Genomic DNA, 20,216 nt, shown 5'->3' on the forward strand with positions numbered 1-20,216 from the left:
CTCTCTCTCTCTCTCTCTATATATATATATATATATATAAGAAAATAAGACATTTACATATATATATATATGTAAATAAACTGTATATATTGTATGTCTACCTTGAGTGTGGAGGTGCTTATCAAGTCATAATATCAAGTCATGCTTAATTCGGCAAACTAACTCGAGACAGAGTTTGGGGAGGAAACTTCACTAGGGGATAGCAAAGCTCATCCACAGATATGAAAAATGCCTCAATATTCACGGGGATTATGTTGCAAAGAAAACATGTTTGTTCCTAACTTTTGGTAATAAATTCATATCGTTACTTACACTTATCTTTGTTTTATGGACCATCGGATGTTGAAAAAAATGGCCTTCGTATAAATAACTTATTCGTTGGAACTTGCGTTTGGTTGGAAGAATTAGTGTGGCATTCTAAGTAATACCGATTTAGAGACATCATTTCCAAAAAAAAATAAATGTGTAAAGTTTCTTGTTCTTGGCCAGTATTTTTTTACGTGTGGCACTAATAAACATAAGGAAAAAATGGCATTATCTGCTCCATGATTGTGTTCCTCTATGATAAAATGTAATTAGAGAAATTTAATTTATTACCGGTATATGGAACTGAAAAAACAAATACCGTCCACATCACACCAAATGCTTCCTTTCTCAGTGATTTGTTGAATGAAAGTAATGCTTTTTCTTTAATGCAGAAAGTATTATACGTTTCATGCACTGTTGTTTAGATATTGCCGTTTGTAAGTAAACGATAGAACGAAAATACTGCTGGACGAAAATTCATTTTTGTTATAACCCCACTGATTCGGATTGAAAGTAGATGCATCTTCGATTCAAACGAAAGTCCATGCAATCCACTGGATCCTGTACTAGATCGATTGGGAATAATATGTCCCATGCCAAACATTTCCTTGTCAGACAAATGGATTCGGAGGAAGATAAAATAGTATTCTCGTCATCCGATAGAACATCTGAAAAATTTCTTCGATGTCTGCCTCCTCTTCCAGACACAAAAATTTGGCCATACCGATGAAGATGTAGAAATGAAGAAAAGAGATTCCAAAAAAAAAATAAATATGAATCACAGATGACTTGAAGAGGTTAAAATATATACAGTAGAGCGTCGATTATCTGAATCAATTGGGGACTGGGGTTGTTCGGATAACTGATATTTCGTATAACCGATTATCCACGAAAAAATAGTTTAACGTATCCGATATTGAAATTTTTATCCGTTGCATGTCGCTTCGCGTTGAATTTTCGTCGATGTTAAGCCTAACAAAGACTATTGTATCGTTAAAAATTATTTTTTTATTTTGTACAAACAAAATAAATTTATTGAAAAATATAAAAACAATAAAAAATTATACTTCAGATGTTAATTTAGTATCAAAAACGTAAAATATTTGAGTAGCCCGAGAAATAGCCGAAGATTACAGCACCACAGCACTAGCGAAAATTTAAATTTGCCGACTGGAATGCTTTCAGATAACGGACGTTTCGGATAACCAGCTTTTGGATAAACGACGCTCTACTGTAATTATACCAGAACACAATGATGCCGCCCAGAAGCAAACCAACTAGCTTTTTAGCCTGTGCACCTCAAGGGCCAAAAAGCTAGTTTTGAATAATCATTTAGTTCTTTTATTAACTTTTTATATAATACATTTATATAATGTGTTAAATAAAAGATATTGTTTAAGGTGCTTTTCAACATGGCTACAAAAAAAAACCTAAGCAAAACAATAGATGAACATTGTGTCTTTAAAACTGAATGGACTTAATCTGTCACATTTATCTTGAACTCAATTGGCCTGCCAATTTGTCTTATTTGCCAAGAAAAGCTGGTGCACAACAGAAAGTCAAATTTGGAGACACACTTCACAACAAAACATGCCACATTTGCCATAAAGTATCCTGTCAGTGACATGAGAAAAAGATCAGTTGAAGAACTTCAGAAAAATATTAAAAAATCAAGTTCTGTATTTCATTACTGGAGACAGTCTGCAATATTAATTAAATTCTTTCTGATTGATTATCTCTTTACATTTAATGATTACATGTTTAGCATTTACACAGGGTTTAGGATGTTTCGGTGAGGCAAGATTAAAGTGTTAAAGAGTGATTTAACACATTAAGCACTACAATAGAAGGGCATAAAATATCACAACACTCAGTTGGCAATACTCCTTTTTATGGACAAAATAGCACAAATATGATGGCTATTTAATATAACTTTGCCTGCATTGTTAAACATTTTCTAAATTTTTAGCTGTGTTGCAACATGTGGCCTGAATGATTTTTTTTATCACATTAAGCCATCTTTTATGCTAATCAGGTTTTAAATTCAACAGAACTACTACCATGTTCAAGCTGCATAAATGGGCCAATACAAATCAAAGAGAAAAAGAATAATCACTAAAATAATATACCTACTATTTTTTTACTGTTTATGTTCATTGAAAAAAATAAAAATTGTTTCTTGAATATTTGTTTTTGTTATGTATTTACATGATATTGTATTTATTCACATTCATTGTGCAAGAAAAACTTTAGAAAATATAAATTTCGCTTATATTTCATATTGTATATGGAATAAAATTAAATTTCTATTATTATTCTATCGTAAAAAAAAATTTAATGAGCCAATAAAATTTCCAATCCTACAGGCCAAGCTCTAACTATTTCCATTATGTTTTTATGGCTAGCATGTTGCTCTAAAGTAACATAGCACAGATTTCATTGTATAGTGTGTGTGACATTTCTGGAACATACACTATACATTCACAGCCTGGATGAATTCTTAGGTGTGTTGCAAATATGCAACACTTAAATTTAATTAAAAAATACTTGGAATTTTCAATTTCATCTTTAGAAAAACATCAAAAATAAATTAAATAATCTTTAAAATTTGTATTTTTTTAAAATTTATAATAAACTAAACGGGTGTGAAACTTTTAAACTAACATAAATTTAGGCTAAATATTAGTTTCGTAAGTAATTTGATTAAATTATGTCACTTAACAGAATTGAGGAACATTTAATCTACATTTTAATTTTAATATAAATCTACATATCAAATTTTTTTAATAAATGTAAAAAATGTGTAAATTTTTAATTTTAATAAATAAATAAATAAAATGCATCTATGTATATCATTTTTTCCAACATATTTGTGATATATATAATTCTAAGAGAATAAAATTTTTAAATAAATAATTATTATATTTTAGAAAGTATCAAACCTTGTTTTGATTGAGTTTGCTGAAAAGCCCCAAAACCAGACTGAGCTACACTTCCAGTATTTGAAGTAAAACTTCCTCCAGTGGAAGAACCAAATTTTGTCCCAAAACTTGAAGCTCCTTGATTGCCAAATAGATCTGTGAATAGAATAATTATTATTGGTATGGAATTTAATCCAATTTGTAAACATAATCATGATTAAATTTCGACAATTATTCAACTAACTAGTCTTTTGTCCATCATTTTCCATTGATGAAACGTTACCACCAAATACATTTTTTGATGCATTTACTGGGATTGGTTTATTACCGAATCCGTAGAAAAAAGAAGACTGTCCAAGTAAGTTTCCGTCATTTTGTTGTCCAAAGGGTGAGCTAAAAATTTTAATACGTTAATAAAAAAAATTTTGAAAATGTTTATAATAATTTAATACCAAATTAATAAAATTACCTTGTTGTTTGCCCAAAAGAAAATACAGAAGATCCAGTAGTTGTGGTATTACCAAAGACAGATCCTTCATTTGATGTCGTAGGTGATGATAAACCAAATACTGGAGACTGACTGAATACTTGAGATTGACCAAAACTTGAATTAGTAGTTGAAGATATACCAAAGCCATTATTATTAAAAACTGTTTGTCCAAATATAGGGGAAGCTTGTTTGTTAAATGTATCGACTGTCTGTGCTTGTTGACCAAACACATTAACTGGTATTTCTTTGCCAAATGTAGATGTGTCACTTGTACTTTTCTGTTCAGCAGGAGGAGAAGCAGCAGTAGTAGTAGTTGTGTTAGTAGTAGTCATGCTTGCAGTAATGGTGGTAGTAGAAGTAGTAGTAGTAGCAACAGTAGAAGCAGCAATTGTTGTTAATGAAAATGGACTTTGACTTGCACTAGTTATTATGGTTTCAGAAGTTGATGTTACTTTAGGGGATGAATTAAATATTGGTGTTTGAGTTTGTTCAGAATCACTCTGAGTTGTGATAGCTGCAGAAACAGTAACAACTTTTGAGCCAAATAGTGAAGTAGCAGTTGTTGGTGTGTTAAATGGTAATTTGAAACCAGTAGATAATGTTTTAGCTGTTGAAGTAGGTTTTTGAGTCTGTTCATCATCATCCTTTAATAATATAGCAAAATAAATAAATAAAAGACTTTATTAGATTTTTAATATAATCAAAACTAAACAGAGCTTATTTATAAATAGAATTATATATTTAATTTAAAATTAAGTATAAAGTAAGTCTGTTAATAGTTTTATATATTAAGAAATCCATTTTCTAAAGTATGTAGTTAAACTTATGCAGAGTTAAAGATATTCTTATTCATTCAGAAAAACAAAAGTTGCTGGAAATGTATGCAAAATGACATTTTGTCAATTCAAAAAACGAAAAAAAAAAAAAATACTATTGTATTTTAAAGAAAAATAATTAAGCAAAAAGTATGGTTACTAAATATTTTCAAGCTTCTGAATAAGAGAGTAAACTAAAACTAAATAAATTAAATACCATTGCTACATGTAATGGAAAAAATATGATAATTAAATTCATAATAATATACTAATAAAATAATAATATCAAATTAATAGAAAGAAATGACAAAAATATAAAGTATTAAAATTGTTTAATTTTAAATTTATGAAGTGAATGTTTTATTTTCTGTCATTTCTATTGTTTTTATATTTATTTTTGGCCACTATGGTTATTTTCCTTTATTATTTTTCTATTTTGTATTAATGTCAGAATGGTATTTGTTTAGCAATAGTGATGCAGCAATGATGTGTTTCTTTTTCTCCAGAAGCCTGAAGATGGTTTTCATAACAAAAAATGTTTGCTTCAAATTTTAGTTTTTGGTGCATTGTTTGAAATTTATGTCTGTTTATGTGTAAGTTTAAATGTATTTTTTTATAGCAATTATTTAAATTTATATCTTTACAACTGAATGCTGATATTTCTTTTGATTTTTTTCACTATCAGATATCATTTTTGATTTTTACTTAGTATGAGAACTGATTCAAAAACAAAAATGTTTGACTTCATGATATTTCCACTTTATTGGAGAAATTTAAATTTCATATTTAGATATTGTGAATCACATGTATTACTTATTATAAATATAACACAATTCAAGTACTTTCACGTAGCATAAAAGAAATGACGCAATAGTAAACACAATCATTTTCTGTCATTAAAACATTTTAAATACAGTGGAACCTGGTTAACTTAAATTTGTCAGGGGAAAAACTTGGACTTCACATTAAAAAGTTTCAATTATGGACGTTTGGCTAAAAATCAAGATTTTGTGCATTCGTTTATTGGTGTCCAATAAATTATCCATAGGATTATTCCCTGGGTCTTATTACATAGAATTATTGTGTCAATGTAGACCTCTCAATGTTGTCCAGAAACTTGAAAATGCTCAACTGAATGGTTAAATAAGTTAATGAGAAATGCTTTCCTGAATGGTTAATCTGTTCACACCCAAGAGTTTAGTAAGGATTTTTTTTTAATTTCAATATTTTACATGCTAGAATCTACTTGTTTTTTATTTTTTTATCACAAACATATCACTCTCTATGAACACTGTTTTTAACATTTTGCTGTAAATATTAACATTTTTACACAAAATTAAATTTTAATCATTGTTTCAATTAATTTATCAAAAATCCATTTATTACATCAGCTAGTCAGTAAAATCCATCGGCAATGAAATAAAATAAAGTTTGAAAAAAATTAGGTTCAAATGACGGTTACAGTATTGACATCTACACACTGTCTGGAAGTCACCATCGCTGCCTGCTGTCACATGACATGAGATTTATTTTTACTCATACATGGTTCCCATGCTTTACTGAAAGTTTATAATTAGTTTATTCAATAGATGAACATTAATTATCTTATTTAAATTAAGATTCTTGAAAGTTTATGAAAATATTGTAGAGGAGAAGGTGGTATTATGGAACACTGCGGGTATTATGGAACCACCCCATTTCGAACTAATAAAGGCAAACTGTAGTGGAATGTGGCTGAACTGAACTAGGCAGACATCCATAGCAAGGGGAAAACCCGTTTTACTTCAGTTAAACAGTTGTCCGTATTTAATCAGCAAATTTGTTTTTTTTTTTTTTCAAAATTCGCAAGTTTTGAATGCTAAGTGAATTTAATTATTTTTAAAATATAAATTGTGTAGTTGTAGGTTCACTGGTGCATGTATTCCGTTCCAGAGACTTAGGGGTACATAGTAATCTGTGTGATTTTCACGTTTTTTAAAGTTTGGTGCTGACAGGAATTAAGTTAACCCAAGATGGAGATGCGTGAAATATGGACCCCATTGGTGCTTTTAATATAGAACCCAACTCCCCTGTGTTCAGTATTTCCAACAAATTCAAACCATAAAATAATGTTTTTACGTTTTATTTTATTTATGAAAACATTTTTTAAATTTAAAATACNCAATATCAACCAACTGAATAAATAGTGAATAATTGAAAAAAAATATCGTCTGCTTACAAAATAGCGAAACTGAGCATGTGCGAAGTGACAGTATCGTCTGGTAAAGTAAATAGTCTACAAGTAAGTTCAAACTTTTATGTTTATTTATTTGAAAAATAACAATAAATGTAGCAGTTGTGATAAATGGGCACACTGTTCTTGTGCCAATATTGAAGAAAGCAATAGTTTAACCATTTTAATTTGTCCTTCTTGTAGTCTATAGTCTATAAAAATATCCCCATCTTACCTCATAGGTGGGGTAAGATGGTGCATTTACATACAGACTAATTTTAAAAAATTAAATTTTGTAGACTATTAGTCTATATTTTACCAAATGTTATTGCTGAGAATAAAAAAATTAGACTATTTTTCTCATTAAAGTAGTTGCCATCTTATGACTTTTCAAACCTTAACGTCCTCATCCTGCCCCACCTTTCCCTAAATCTAGCTAAATTCTGAAGTTAGTTTGGTTAAAAAAATTGTTTTGGATAGATAAAAGTGTTTTTTCAAACTGATTTTTTTTAAATTTATTTATTTTTAATTTTCAGATGCCTAGAACCCAACTGAACAAGAATAACCTTAAGAGACAAACATGGAGCCAGGAAAAAATGGCAGAGGCAATGAGTGTGGTTAGGGAAAAGAAAATGGGGCTGAAAAAAGCTGCAAAATTTTACGAGGTGCCAAAAACAACTTTACGAACTCTCTCTTTGCAAGCAGATATTTGTCCGGAGCAATTTGTAAAAAAAACACTAGGTAGAAAGCCAATTCTTCCTGAGAATATCGAAAAAGAGCTGGTGGAATACATATTGTTGATGGAGGTCATATTTTTCTATTATAAAAGCATTTTTGCAATAAAATACATTGGAGTAAATGATTTTGTAATTATTTAACATTTTTTGAACTTTCCTATTTGTTTTTGGATACATTAAAGCATTTTTTGAAAATATACAGTAAGATTCCATATTACCACCCGATTTTCTCTAAGCCTAGTTTCTGACTTTTTGTACAAAAGTCTTCAAAAACCATACTTATAGTTACACTAGCGAAAAATCCAATTTGGAACATATAGTTTAATAGTTACCAGTACTTTTCGCACAAAAAATGTGGGTGTAGTTATGATACCTTGTTTACAATTCACTAAAATGTAATTGGGGTTCCATAATACCACCTTCTCCTCTATTAAAACCCTGTTCAAGTTAAACAGTTCAAGGAATTTGAATTAACCAGTTTGATTTAACATGTAAATCTCTATGCTAGATGATCCAGGAAAGCAAGTGACCGAGTTATCCAGGTTCAAATTAACCAGGTTCTACTGTTTCAAAATTTAACAATTTTATGAAATATTCTATTATAAGTAGAAACTTTTATGTGGATAAATTTAATATAAATAAAATTAAACTACAAGATTAATTTTAATGGAAATACAAAATGTAATACATTCAATCCTTCATATTTGCAGATTTTTACAAGATTTTCTTTTATCATAGTTTGTTCTCAGAAAACCAAATAATAAAATTAATTACTTATTTATTTTTAATCACATCTACAAAATCTTTCAATTGCATGCATATTATTTGATTATGAGAATATGCTTGACACAAACATTTTCCTGTCTAAATTTTAACAAAGGTAAGAACAATAAATTTTTTAAAATTTAACTTTTTTTTCTTCTAGATTTAATTTCTGCATTTAATTATAATTTAAGTAAAGATTTATTATGTTACTTCTGCTAAATTTTTAAAGTTTTACTGATTATAAGGATTAACAATAAATTATTTACAGAAATTTTATATTTATGATAAGATAATAGACAAAATCCTTATGAACATAAAAGCTTGAGTGTGTAATAAAAAAATCTGTAAATAAACTATTGAGTTTATTACATATATTCCAATGTCAAAAGATTCACACGGAAAAAAAATTATTATTATTATTAAAATAATCAATCAATTATTACAATATTATTAGTAAGAATAAGCATTCAATATTAAAATAATTGAAAATGTATAGATTATTAGCATTTTTGATCCAATGCCATGTGTAATATAGGATCAGCTAAAACCTGTGTATAGTATTTAACAGATTTATTTCTTGTTAGTTTTTATACAGATGCCCATTTCTCATACTTATAAAATCTCTAGAATAGCTAAGACTATTCATTTTGAATGCTATTGTGTACACAGCAATAATTTATTTTTGCATATTTTTGTTTACTCTGCTGTCATTGTTTAATTTGTATGCTGCCTTCATTTTATACATCAATTTCAGATCATAAATCAATATTTTTATATATGAAAACTGTCATTTTTCTCACAGACAGGTCAGAAGTTATAATTAAACTATTTTTTTAAATAGTAAACTGGAGACTGAGTACATCAATAAAAATATAAATTTACTGTTGAGATATTTAAATTTCATCTTCTCATAAGTCTTTTTTCATTTTCAATTTTTTCCCACCCTATAGGTACAATGTTATCATGAGAATGATCAGGAGGTGAGTGATATGATCCAATATATCCTTGTTAATCCATTGATAAAGATTGGAGGAGTTGTGTATATATATATAAATTATTTTTAATCATTTGCTTAGATTTTATATTTTTAGTTTTATAATACTTTCAAAATATTTTTGTTATCAAAATATGAGTTTCATATAATGTGGTGAAAAACATTGCAAAAATTCAATATTTTCAAATTAATTCAAAGCTTATATAAGTCGTTTAATAAAAATACACATAATTTATACCAAACTAAAAATAATAAAACAAACTTTCAATTATATAAAGAAGTTAATTATTTGTTTTTCATTCTCTTACATCATGATTATCATGAAAAATGAAAAACTACAGGTTCCAAGTAAACACCATAGTAAACAATGGAAAGATTTAAAGTATTAAATACAATTAATAATCTTCTAACTTAGATATTAGCAGAAAGTAAGTAAATTTAAATTATTTAAATGTATCTAGAAAAACAAAGAAATAATTTAAAATCTGAACTTTCAAATCTAGCTTATTAGTCAAATATGTTGATCATATTATTTAAATATTCAAAGTTAGAATATTTTCAGATTTATAATAAATTTGACTAACCATTAATAGTGTGAATAGATGGCAATACCTCTTTATTAATGATTAGATTTATTTCACATTAAAATTTCTAAACACAATAACTGTAATAATGCATAATTTATTCCCTTAAAAGTATTGCTATATTTATATTCTATTTAAAACAATTATTTTTAATTTATTAATTGGGAAAAATTTCATATATTTTGAATTTATCTCACCAATGAAAATTTAAAAGTTGATGTAGATGATACACTTGTTATGGAGGTTGATTTATTACTGGTTGCAGTAATTGCTGGAGTAATTGAGATACTGGAAGGTAATTTATTTTCTATATTGGAAGTTGAAGTCGGAAATGTGAAAACTGATGATGACACTTGGGCTATTTTTTCTGGATCTACAATTATAACTGATGAGTCTTCTGGTATTTCTTCTATCAAAACAAATTTTATTTTAAAACTTTAATCCAATTTATATATTAAAAAATTATGTATGAAGTCTCAAATTTACATTGTTATAAAAATTTATAATAGAATTAATAAATTTGTGAGTAATTTACAAGTTTTCAAATTTGTATAAAAATGAAAAATTTTGTAAATTAAAATGTATTTCATTTAATGAAGAAACCTTCAATGTTTGAAAGGGGAAAGCACTTAATAAATTTTACTTTAATCTGTATCAACTTTTTGGTGCATTGTTTTAACATTACTTATTGATAAAATAAAGTGGAAAATGATTTTCTTTATTATTGTAAAAACCATAAATATGAAAGACTTTTTATCAAAACAATCTTTTTTCTTAACTAGTTATCCAGAAACCTATCTCTCTTCTTTAGATTATTTTCATCTTTTTCTTGTCATTACAAACAATAATATTAATTGCAATAATTAGAACTTCACCAGAAAGTTTCAGTAAAAATTCTAACATTATAAATCAATTTAAACTCATTCTAAAAAATTAAATTGCTAAACTAATTTGTGTTAATGAAAATGTATCATCAAATCAATTCTTTTGGAACTAAGAATTGAATTATAAAATTTATAATCATTTGAGTTTGTATTATAGATTTTTGAAGAGTAAAATGGAATTTTCTCTATGCTGTTTGCATAATTCTGATATATTTATTGAGAACAAATATTGCATGTGTTGTCAAGTTTTAACCATTTTTATTTTGATTTTATAATTAGACAACAGACGCTAAATTTTTAAAGTTTTACTGATTATAAGGATTAACAATAAATTATTTACAGAAATTTTATATTTATGATAAGATAATAGACAAAATCCTTATGAACATAAAAGCTTGAGTGTGTAATAAAAAAATCTGTAAATAAACTATTGAGTTTATTACATATATTCCAATGTCAAAAGATTCACACGGAAAAAAAATTATTATTATTATTAAAATAATCAATCAATTATTACAATATTATTAGTAAGAATAAGCATTCAATATTAAAATAATTGAAAATGTATAGATTATTAGCATTTTTGATCCAATGCCATGTGTAATATAGGATCAGCTAAAACCTGTGTATAGTATTTAACAGATTTATTTCTTGTTAGTTTTTATACAGATGCCCATTTCTCATACTTATAAAATCTCTAGAATAGCTAAGACTATTCATTTTGAATGCTATTGTGTACACAGCAATAATTTATTTTTGCATATTTTTGTTTACTCTGCTGTCATTGTTTAATTTGTATGCTGCCTTCATTTTATACATCAATTTCAGATCATAAATCAATATTTTTATATATGAAAACTGTCATTTTTCTCACAGACAGGTCAGAAGTTATAATTAAACTATTTTTTTAAATAGTAAACTGGAGACTGAGTACATCAATAAAAATATAAATTTACTGTTGAGATATTTAAATTTCATCTTCTCATAAGTCTTTTTTCATTTTCAATTTTTTCCCACCCTATAGGTACAATGTTATCATGAGAATGATCAGGAGGTGAGTGATATGATCCAATATATCCTTGTTAATCCATTGATAAAGATTGGAGGAGTTGTGTATATATATATAAATTATTTTTAATCATTTGCTTAGATTTTATATTTTTAGTTTTATAATACTTTCAAAATATTTTTGTTATCAAAATATGAGTTTCATATAATGTGGTGAAAAACATTGCAAAAATTCAATATTTTCAAATTAATTCAAAGCTTATATAAGTCGTTTAATAAAAATACACATAATTTATACCAAACTAAAAATAATAAAACAAACTTTCAATTATATAAAGAAGTTAATTATTTGTTTTTCATTCTCTTACATCATGATTATCATGAAAAATGAAAAACTACAGGTTCCAAGTAAACACCATAGTAAACAATGGAAAGATTTAAAGTATTAAATACAATTAATAATCTTCTAACTTAGATATTAGCAGAAAGTAAGTAAATTTAAATTATTTAAATGTATCTAGAAAAACAAAGAAATAATTTAAAATCTGAACTTTCAAATCTAGCTTATTAGTCAAATATGTTGATCATATTATTTAAATATTCAAAGTTAGAATATTTTCAGATTTATAATAAATTTGACTAACCATTAATAGTGTGAATAGATGGCAATACCTCTTTATTAATGATTAGATTTATTTCACATTAAAATTTCTAAACACAATAACTGTAATAATGCATAATTTATTCCCTTAAAAGTATTGCTATATTTATATTCTATTTAAAACAATTATTTTTAATTTATTAATTGGGAAAAATTTCATATATTTTGAATTTATCTCACCAATGAAAATTTAAAAGTTGATGTAGATGATACACTTGTTATGGAGGTTGATTTATTACTGGTTGCAGTAATTGCTGGAGTAATTGAGATACTGGAAGGTAATTTATTTTCTATATTGGAAGTTGAAGTCGGAAATGTGAAAACTGATGATGACACTTGGGCTATTTTTTCTGGATCTACANCAAATAACCCCAGTCCCCAATTGATTCGGATAAACGATGCTCTACTGTATTATAATTTTATTTTAGATAACTATTATACAATCCATTCTTATTTATTTCTAGCCTTTAAGTAGTTTATAACAATGTTATTCAATGAAGTATTAATTAATTTTTGTTGCTAATGTAGTTGAAAATGTAACATAAGTCATAGAAAGTATTGTTGATTGGTATAATCATCTCAACAACTGTTTCAGAGAAGAAGATTAAAAAATATTTTTTAACTTAATAATTAGTTACTTTTATGACACCAATTTAAGAATTTAAAATTTGAGGATTAAAAGGTTTTTTGCAAATAATATTGTGAATATTCTTTTCGGATGTATTTAACAGATAATTACATGATTATCTATAAATTATTCAACTGCTAGGGAAATATAACAAGTTGTGATAAATCTATTTTGATTTTGTATATTTTATACAAAAGGACATTACTTATGCTGCAAAATTTCAGGGCTGTTTTCCACTCACAGCACTAAAGAATGATAGAAACAAACAGGACCATAGTAAGATGGTTAATGAATAGGATTAAAAAACATAAGTACATCATACAAAAAGAAATACTGTCAAAGACACTTGTTGGGTATACTTTGGAGGAGACTGTATCTGTAAAATGGGATGAAGCAAAAATTATCAGATCTTTAAGGGAGAAACTCAACCTAAAGTATATTGAAGCTTTAAAGATTTTTAAATCAACACAAAGGAAATTCAGTGAACTGTAAGGAAGAGGGTAACATATAGGGTTCCTATGCACCTGGAAAGTCATGGATTTTCATTAGTGTTCAGAAAAAGTCATGTAAAGCCAGGGAATTTGTTAAAAACTATCAAAGTCAGGAAATCTGTCTGTTTAACTGCCTTGTTTATTTCATTTGCAGAATATGGCTGACGAAGTCTAGTCATCTGCAGACAGCAAGAAGTAATGCTGCAACCTTTATTACGAATATAACAGAATCTGCTTTTCTATAAAAACATTTTTAGTATTAGAGGACACCACTAGATGTACAAATATGTCTTTATTAAAATTTTTGAGTATTTCTTATGTGCATAACTGCTTTCCTTATCTGATATCATTGAAACCATCTTCCAAAAACATTGAAAATTTTTCTGGGGCGCTTAGTGCTGATCCTTGCACAATCGCATATAATGAATTAATTTTAGTTTTGTGTGTATAATAAGTCTTACTTATTGTTCTATTGTATTGTAAGAATATATTTTAAAATCACTCAAAATCAGAACTTTAAATCATGTCAAATTGTTTAATTTTAAAAAAATTCTGTTTTAATGTTTTGACAGTTAATACAAAAATTTACTTTTACTGACAGTTGCAGGTCACTTTTAAAACTAACATTAATTATTTATGTAAAAAATTATTATAAAATGCAACACTGAGGCAAGCATTGCTAAACTCTGGGGATCAAACAGTCCCTAATATAATATACTACCAGATCAATTAGCATTTTAAAATTTTAAACATTTAGATTTTAAAAACACTTTATCATGAATTTGAGAGAATAATCTGCAATACACTTGATAATGTTATATTGATTTAAAAATTATCCAAAATATTTTAATAATTCAGCAATTATAAAAAGATGAAATTGTTAAATTAGAATAAAAAAAAACAGCTAATTAAAAATTTGTTCAAAAACTTTTAAAAGTTGAAAGGGTAATTTATTAGAATGTTCACTTCAAAATAGTTAAATAGATCAGTAAAAATTTATAATTTAATCGTTTTTTTATGTTTATAATTTTTTACGTTGTGTAACAATGTTTTAAACAGTTACCCGACACTTACAGTAAAAGACAAACTGCTCACACTGACTTGTGATCAGTACTAGCATTTTAAATCTGTTGTTATGATTTTCCTTGAAAGTATTGTACTGCAAGTGCATCTTTCTCTCTCTCTTCTGTTAATTTCCTGAACTTTAATACATAGTTTAATAGACATAAATTTGGGTAACAAATATCACAGACTTTGGCAAATTTAGGGCTTAAAAACTATTAATTGATCATACTTGTAGTAATACTGTAGTAAGTTATAGTTTTGAATATCAACTAGTTAGCATGATCAATATTTTTTACATGGGAAAAAACGCTTTATTTTTAAATTTAACTTTTTGTTAAAATTATATTGCTGTTTAAAATCAGTTAGTCCTTTCTATTAAAAGATTGGTTTTAAAATTATATGTTTCTAAGTCAAGAGTTCATCTTTTTTTAAGCATAGTACAGTACTATTTGTATATCAGAGAATACTGTTTGTTGATTTTATGCTACCTTGTGTTTACTAGATTTACATACAAATAATAATGATAAATTATGATAAAATAAAAAACCTCATGTTTCTTCTGTAAATTGCTTATTTTTTCATTACATTAAAGTTGTGGATCCTATCAAACATTTTCCTACAGTATATATATACTATACTTTTTGGTCTTTGGAACAAATCAACTGTGTAAAAAGAGGGATAGATGTACTCAATGTTTACAGTAAGTAAAATACTGTTTTATTATGTCGATATTTCATACTGTAAGAAATGTGAGGTCAGGGAATTTGGACAAAATTGGTCTGGAAAAGTCATGAAATTCAAAATAAAAATTTGAGTAGGAACCCTGAGCATATCCAGGGAGAACATTGTACAAATATTATACTACTACATTTAACCCAAAAGATTTAAAATAACCAATAATATTAATCTTGTTTAATCTTATTGATTTTCTTAATAATAATGTAATTTAAATTATTTTATGTAATTTAATTTTGACCAATAATCAATGTGAAACAGTTTAAAATTGATTTGATGTTGTGTGATACATGATGTTCTAATTATATTCAAAAAATTGTTCCGTAAGTGACAGCCTGATGGCCTTTGAAAAGAGCCAAAAATGTTAGCTATAGTTACTTCTTCGTGCACACCGGGGTGTATAATAAACAAAAAAAAAAAAAAAAAACGTACTTACTCGTGCCTCTAACCAGTGTGTAGATAGATATACAAAATAAATAATTTTGTAAAAAAACGTTTTCCGAACACCTTCCGTGTCGTCCTTCAGTTAAAACGGCTGGATTCCTTATTCTCAAACACCGCCACGCAATTCTTTAAAAAGAAAAATGCGAACAATGTTTTGTTTGCGTGATATCCATTGTGCATGCGTTGTATCTGTCGTGTTCCCGTCACTCAGCATCGCATTTACTCGTCTCTTACGTGTCTGATGTACCATTTTTATTATGATCTTTACATGTCCTCGTGCATCCTCCTACACCAACCATCCTTAAGTAATCATTACTTAATAAGGCTTGCCAAGCTAATGAAAGAGCCATTTCTTTTCGGGAGTTAATGCACATAGATGTAGTGTGCGCCTTATATATTTCCATCACTCCTAGCCCATTGAGGTGTTCCATGCGTTTTGTTTTGACTATTAATGATGTCCCTGCAAAGTCCACATTGATGCCCAGTTCTGACGCATAAATCGCAAGTGATGTGGTGGCTCTGTTGTATTGTATATCTGCTTTGTGTTCCTTAATAGTCAAAACAAATGCATGGAACACCTCAAATGGCTAGGAATGATGGAAATATATAAGGCGCACACTACATCTACATGCATTAACTCCTGAGAAGAAATGGCTCTTTTGTTAGCTTGGCAAGCCTTATTAAGTAATGATTACTAAGGATGGTTGGTGTAGGAGGATGCACGAGGACATGTAAAGATCAAAATAAAAATGGTACATCAGACACGTAAGAGACGAGTAAATGCGATGCTGAATGACAGGAGCACGACAGATACAACGCATGCGCAATGGATATCGTGCAATCGAAACATCGTTCGAATTTTTCTTTTTAAAGAATTGCATGACGGTGTTTGAGAATAAGGAATCCAGCCGTTTTACCTGAAGAAGGACATGGAAGGTGTTCGGAAAACTTTTTTTACAAAATTATTTATTTTGTATTTCTACACACTGGTTAGAGGCATGAGTAAGTACGTTTTTTGTTAGCTATAGTTTAATTGAAGTGTTTTTTGCTGTTATTAAAGGTATTTTCTGATTTATGTAAGGTTATTGAATATGTTTATATCAATGATTAATCAGTTTCTTCAGTAAAAAATGAATGGGTCTATGATGAATATATATTGTATACATGCACTCTGATATGCACATAGCGAACACTAAATTATAAATTAAATTTATTTATATAGTAAAGAAAATAAAACTTTATAATAGACGANATGTTTATATCAATGATTAATCAGTTTCTTCAGTAAAAAATGAATGGGTCTATGATGAATATATATTGTATACATGCACTCTGATATGCACATAGCGAACACTAAATTATAAATTAAATTTATTTATATAGTAAAGTAAAGAAAATAAAACTTTATAATAGACGAATTTTAAATAAAGTAAATAAATGTATTATCTAATTCAGCATTATCCAAACTATGTTGTGGTATCAGTTTTGAAAAATATGTCTGCAGAAAAGTAAAAATATGAAATAGTAAAAAAATAATATGTATCTGATGTATTTAAAATTACTATATGAAATATCTTATTGCATATTACTGAAAACAGTCATAACCAGTGGTGATATTCGAAATACTTAACAAAGGGTTCGCTAACAGAATATTTTTCCTTAATTTTTTTTTCGCTCAAATGTTGCTAATGCACCATTTGAGCGAAAACTGACCTTAAGATATCCATATAAATAAAAAAGATGTGTTCGCAAAATTAAGTCAGTTAAAATTTAACATTGTTTATGCCAGAACTATATTTTTTTTGATAAATAATAAAAAAGAGTGTTCAAAATGGTTTATTTTGTACATATTTTAATATTTTTCATTCAAAGTATTTTATAAATATAAAAATTGGCTTTTTTTAATCAGAAAAAGTCATAGGGAAAGCAGTTAAACAAGAAAAACTTTTTTAAATCATTTATTTTATTGTTAGGTATTATTATAATAATAGACAGATGTCATCATCTCTCGAAATACAATATCTTTCTTATTTTGCTGTTGATAGCCTGACACGTGTTCCACAGCCATCTTGTATTTTCTCGCAGGCGTGGGATTGTGGGATCTCTCTTATGACTGGATCTAGTTTCGAGAACTCTCTCGAGTAGATCATGATTGAACCTCGTTTTAGTTGAGATTGAAACGGTCGATGGAGGTTGCACTAGGCAAACAGGGTATAAGGCTCTAGTTTAGTAGTGTTACAGAGTATAATACGTATATTTTAATATATTTTGTAAAAGAAACAAAACCACTGAGAAATGTTACGTGTGTTTAACAACGGGTTCGGAAAACTTTGAAAATGTTAACAACAGGTTCGACCGAACCTGTGCGAACCCACTGAATATCACCACTGGTCATAACTGTGAGAAAATGCCAGCTATGATAAAAATTGTCACATAGGTACAACTTACTTATACATTAAAGTTTCAAGAAAAATTAGTAAAAACTACTGATTCCTAGCTGGAAAAATTTAGAAAAAGTAGTTTTCAGTAATTTTTCTCAAGACATACTTTAAAATACTGATCTAGTTTGTTTGAACAGTTTTTAAATATTTAACTGGGAGTAAAAAGAATTTGACTATAAAAATTTTACTTACGATTTTCTTTTGTTTCTATTAAATTAAATAATTTAAACTGAAATGCTGATTTTTCATCACTAGAATGTCCAGGACCAAACACAGGTTTATTCATCATGGCAGCATTATTTTTATCTTCTTTTGGTGGTAAAGAAGGTATTTTTTCTGAATTATTGTACTCCAATTTTTCTGGTGACTTGATTATTTCTTTGCTTATTGAATCAGGAAGTTTAAATATGCTAGTTGAATTCATCTTAGATTTTACACCAAATGCAAATGGTTTTGGTATAGGCTCAGCTTTCTGAAAGGCACTTGTAACAGTAAATGCTGTAGTTGGTACAGAAAATGATATTCCAGAATGAGTGCTTGCAACAACAGGTGCAGTAATTGAATTACTCAAACTTGTAGAAGATTTTAAGATGACTTGTGAAGACTGAGTTGTTACTGCTGAAATTTCAACAAGAACATAAATTTCTTTGCAGAAAAGGGCTGGCAAAATTACAATTTAATAAAAAGTAAAATACATCACAAATGGATACGAGTCCAATTTTGTTTGCCATGTCCAATCACCAGGAACAACTATTTCCATTGCACTCGTATAAAATTGGTCTCGAATCCATTTGTAATGTATTTTACTTTTTATTAAAAAAGAACATAAGTATTAATTAACTATAAAATTTTTTTTATCAAAAACTTAATATTGATAAAAACATTCTTAAAAATTATAATAAATATTTCTTCTGTTTACTATTAGAAATAAATGAGATATTTATATGAATTTTAAGTATTTTTTTTCTATTAATTTAGTAGATTAAATAAATAACTAAAATATTTTAATAAAATTATTATTTTGATTTCCTTTTTTATTAAAATTGACTAGTCTTGTCTTGACTACCTCTTGTGGCAATAAGACCTCCATAAAGTCAAGTCACCAAAAATGACACCAGAGATGAAAACTGTCATATTATGCATGTGATCAATAAAGGAAAACTGTACACAGTTGACTGTATAAGGCAGCATATTTCTATAGAAATTTTTTGAGAACCTGTGATAAGTGCAAAAACAATTTTTGACTGAAATTTTTATATATATGGATAGTATGTAGCATGAGGATATCATGGAATCACAGCAAAGTCAGATAATTTGTGAAAAATGCTCATGAAAAAACTAACAGACACAGAAAATTGCTGCTATTATATATGATCGTGAATTACCATTTTAATCAACATTGTAAATAATTCTATGCATAATGCATTATGTTATTTTAATTCTGTTGTAGTTCAATAAAAAAAGTTTTGTGCAATCTCAAGTTTATTAATTAACAGTACATCTTAAAATTAATGATACTTAAAATTAAAGAAGTGAATGTGTATTATTTATTTAATACATATATGCAGTGGACTCTTACTAACTTTAACTATTAGTAAGTACAGTAACAAACCAAAATCTTGCTGCCAGAAATCCAGCTAATTTTGAATTTGGTAAGCTATATTACAGCCACTATTTGGTTTCTGCAATGCACAACACCAGTTCCCGAATGATTGCTGGCATAAAATGTGTAAATATACAGGTATACCTCGCCTTATGTTGGTAATTGGTTCCAGGAGATGCGACTTAAGTTGAAAAACGACGCAAGTCAAATTTACTTGTCTCCGAATTTACTTGTCACTAGGATAAACCACAAATAACCATTCCCAGTTCTGTATTTTATTTATAAATGCATTTTTAATATGTGGTTAATAAGAATCTACTTTAAGCTTACAAACAAATAAATTTTAGTTTTTAATATAGTACAGAAAAAAGTAATCTAAATTTACGAATTCATGTATATACAGTACATGTAAAAGTACATGTTTACAATTTG

At 27.5% G+C, this 20,216-nt stretch overlaps 2 protein-coding genes across 4 annotated transcripts in view; both read right to left on the bottom strand.

Annotated features, from left to right (window-relative positions):
* Nucleotides 1-3,210: 3,210 nt before the first annotated feature.
* Nucleotides 3,211-16,090, bottom strand: LOC111639808 (nuclear pore complex protein Nup214-like). The gene is made up of 5 exons (XM_023385755.1): nt 15,975-16,090; nt 10,022-10,253; nt 3,697-4,361; nt 3,472-3,620; nt 3,211-3,383 (listed from the first exon to the last, which is right to left on the bottom strand). The coding sequence occupies exons 1-5, from the start codon at nt 16,088-16,090 to the stop codon at nt 3,226-3,228; spliced, it is 1,320 nt and encodes a 439-aa protein (XP_023241523.1). The 3' UTR covers nt 3,211-3,225.
* A 2,259-nt stretch (nt 16,091-18,349) lies between these two features.
* Nucleotides 18,350-20,216, bottom strand: part of LOC111639809 (nuclear pore complex protein 14-like) — a 63,245-nt gene continuing 61,378 nt past the window's right edge. For 2 of the 3 annotated variants that reach the window (XM_023385758.1, XM_023385756.1), the window contains exon 23: nt 18,350-18,799. In XM_023385758.1, coding sequence (XP_023241526.1) covers nt 18,366-18,799 — 434 coding nt within the window. In that variant the 3' untranslated portion in view covers nt 18,350-18,365. The remainder of the gene's footprint in view (nt 18,800-20,216) is intronic. The other variant, XM_023385757.1, reaches the window with a different exon arrangement.

This window comes from Centruroides sculpturatus, unplaced genomic scaffold (genome assembly GCF_000671375.1).
Source record: "Centruroides sculpturatus isolate CEXI.00-Female unplaced genomic scaffold, Cexi_2.0 scaffold1096, whole genome shotgun sequence".
Taxonomy (NCBI): domain Eukaryota; kingdom Metazoa; phylum Arthropoda; class Arachnida; order Scorpiones; family Buthidae; genus Centruroides; species Centruroides sculpturatus.

What these genes read in the sequence shown, in the direction of transcription:
- LOC111639808 (XM_023385755.1), bottom strand. Translation starts at nt 16,090, where the DNA reads ATGGCTCTTTCATTAGCTTGGCAAGCCTTATTAAGTAATGATTACTTA. An exon ending in CAACTTTTAAATTTTCATTG is followed by an intron (nt 4,362 to 10,021) that starts GTGAGATAAATT and finishes ATATTATTAAAG; the next exon opens with GATGATGATGAACAGACTCA. An exon ending in AAATGATGGACAAAAGACTA is followed by an intron (nt 3,384 to 3,471) that starts GTTAGTTGAATA and finishes TTCTATTCACAG; the next exon opens with ATCTATTTGGCAATCAAGGA.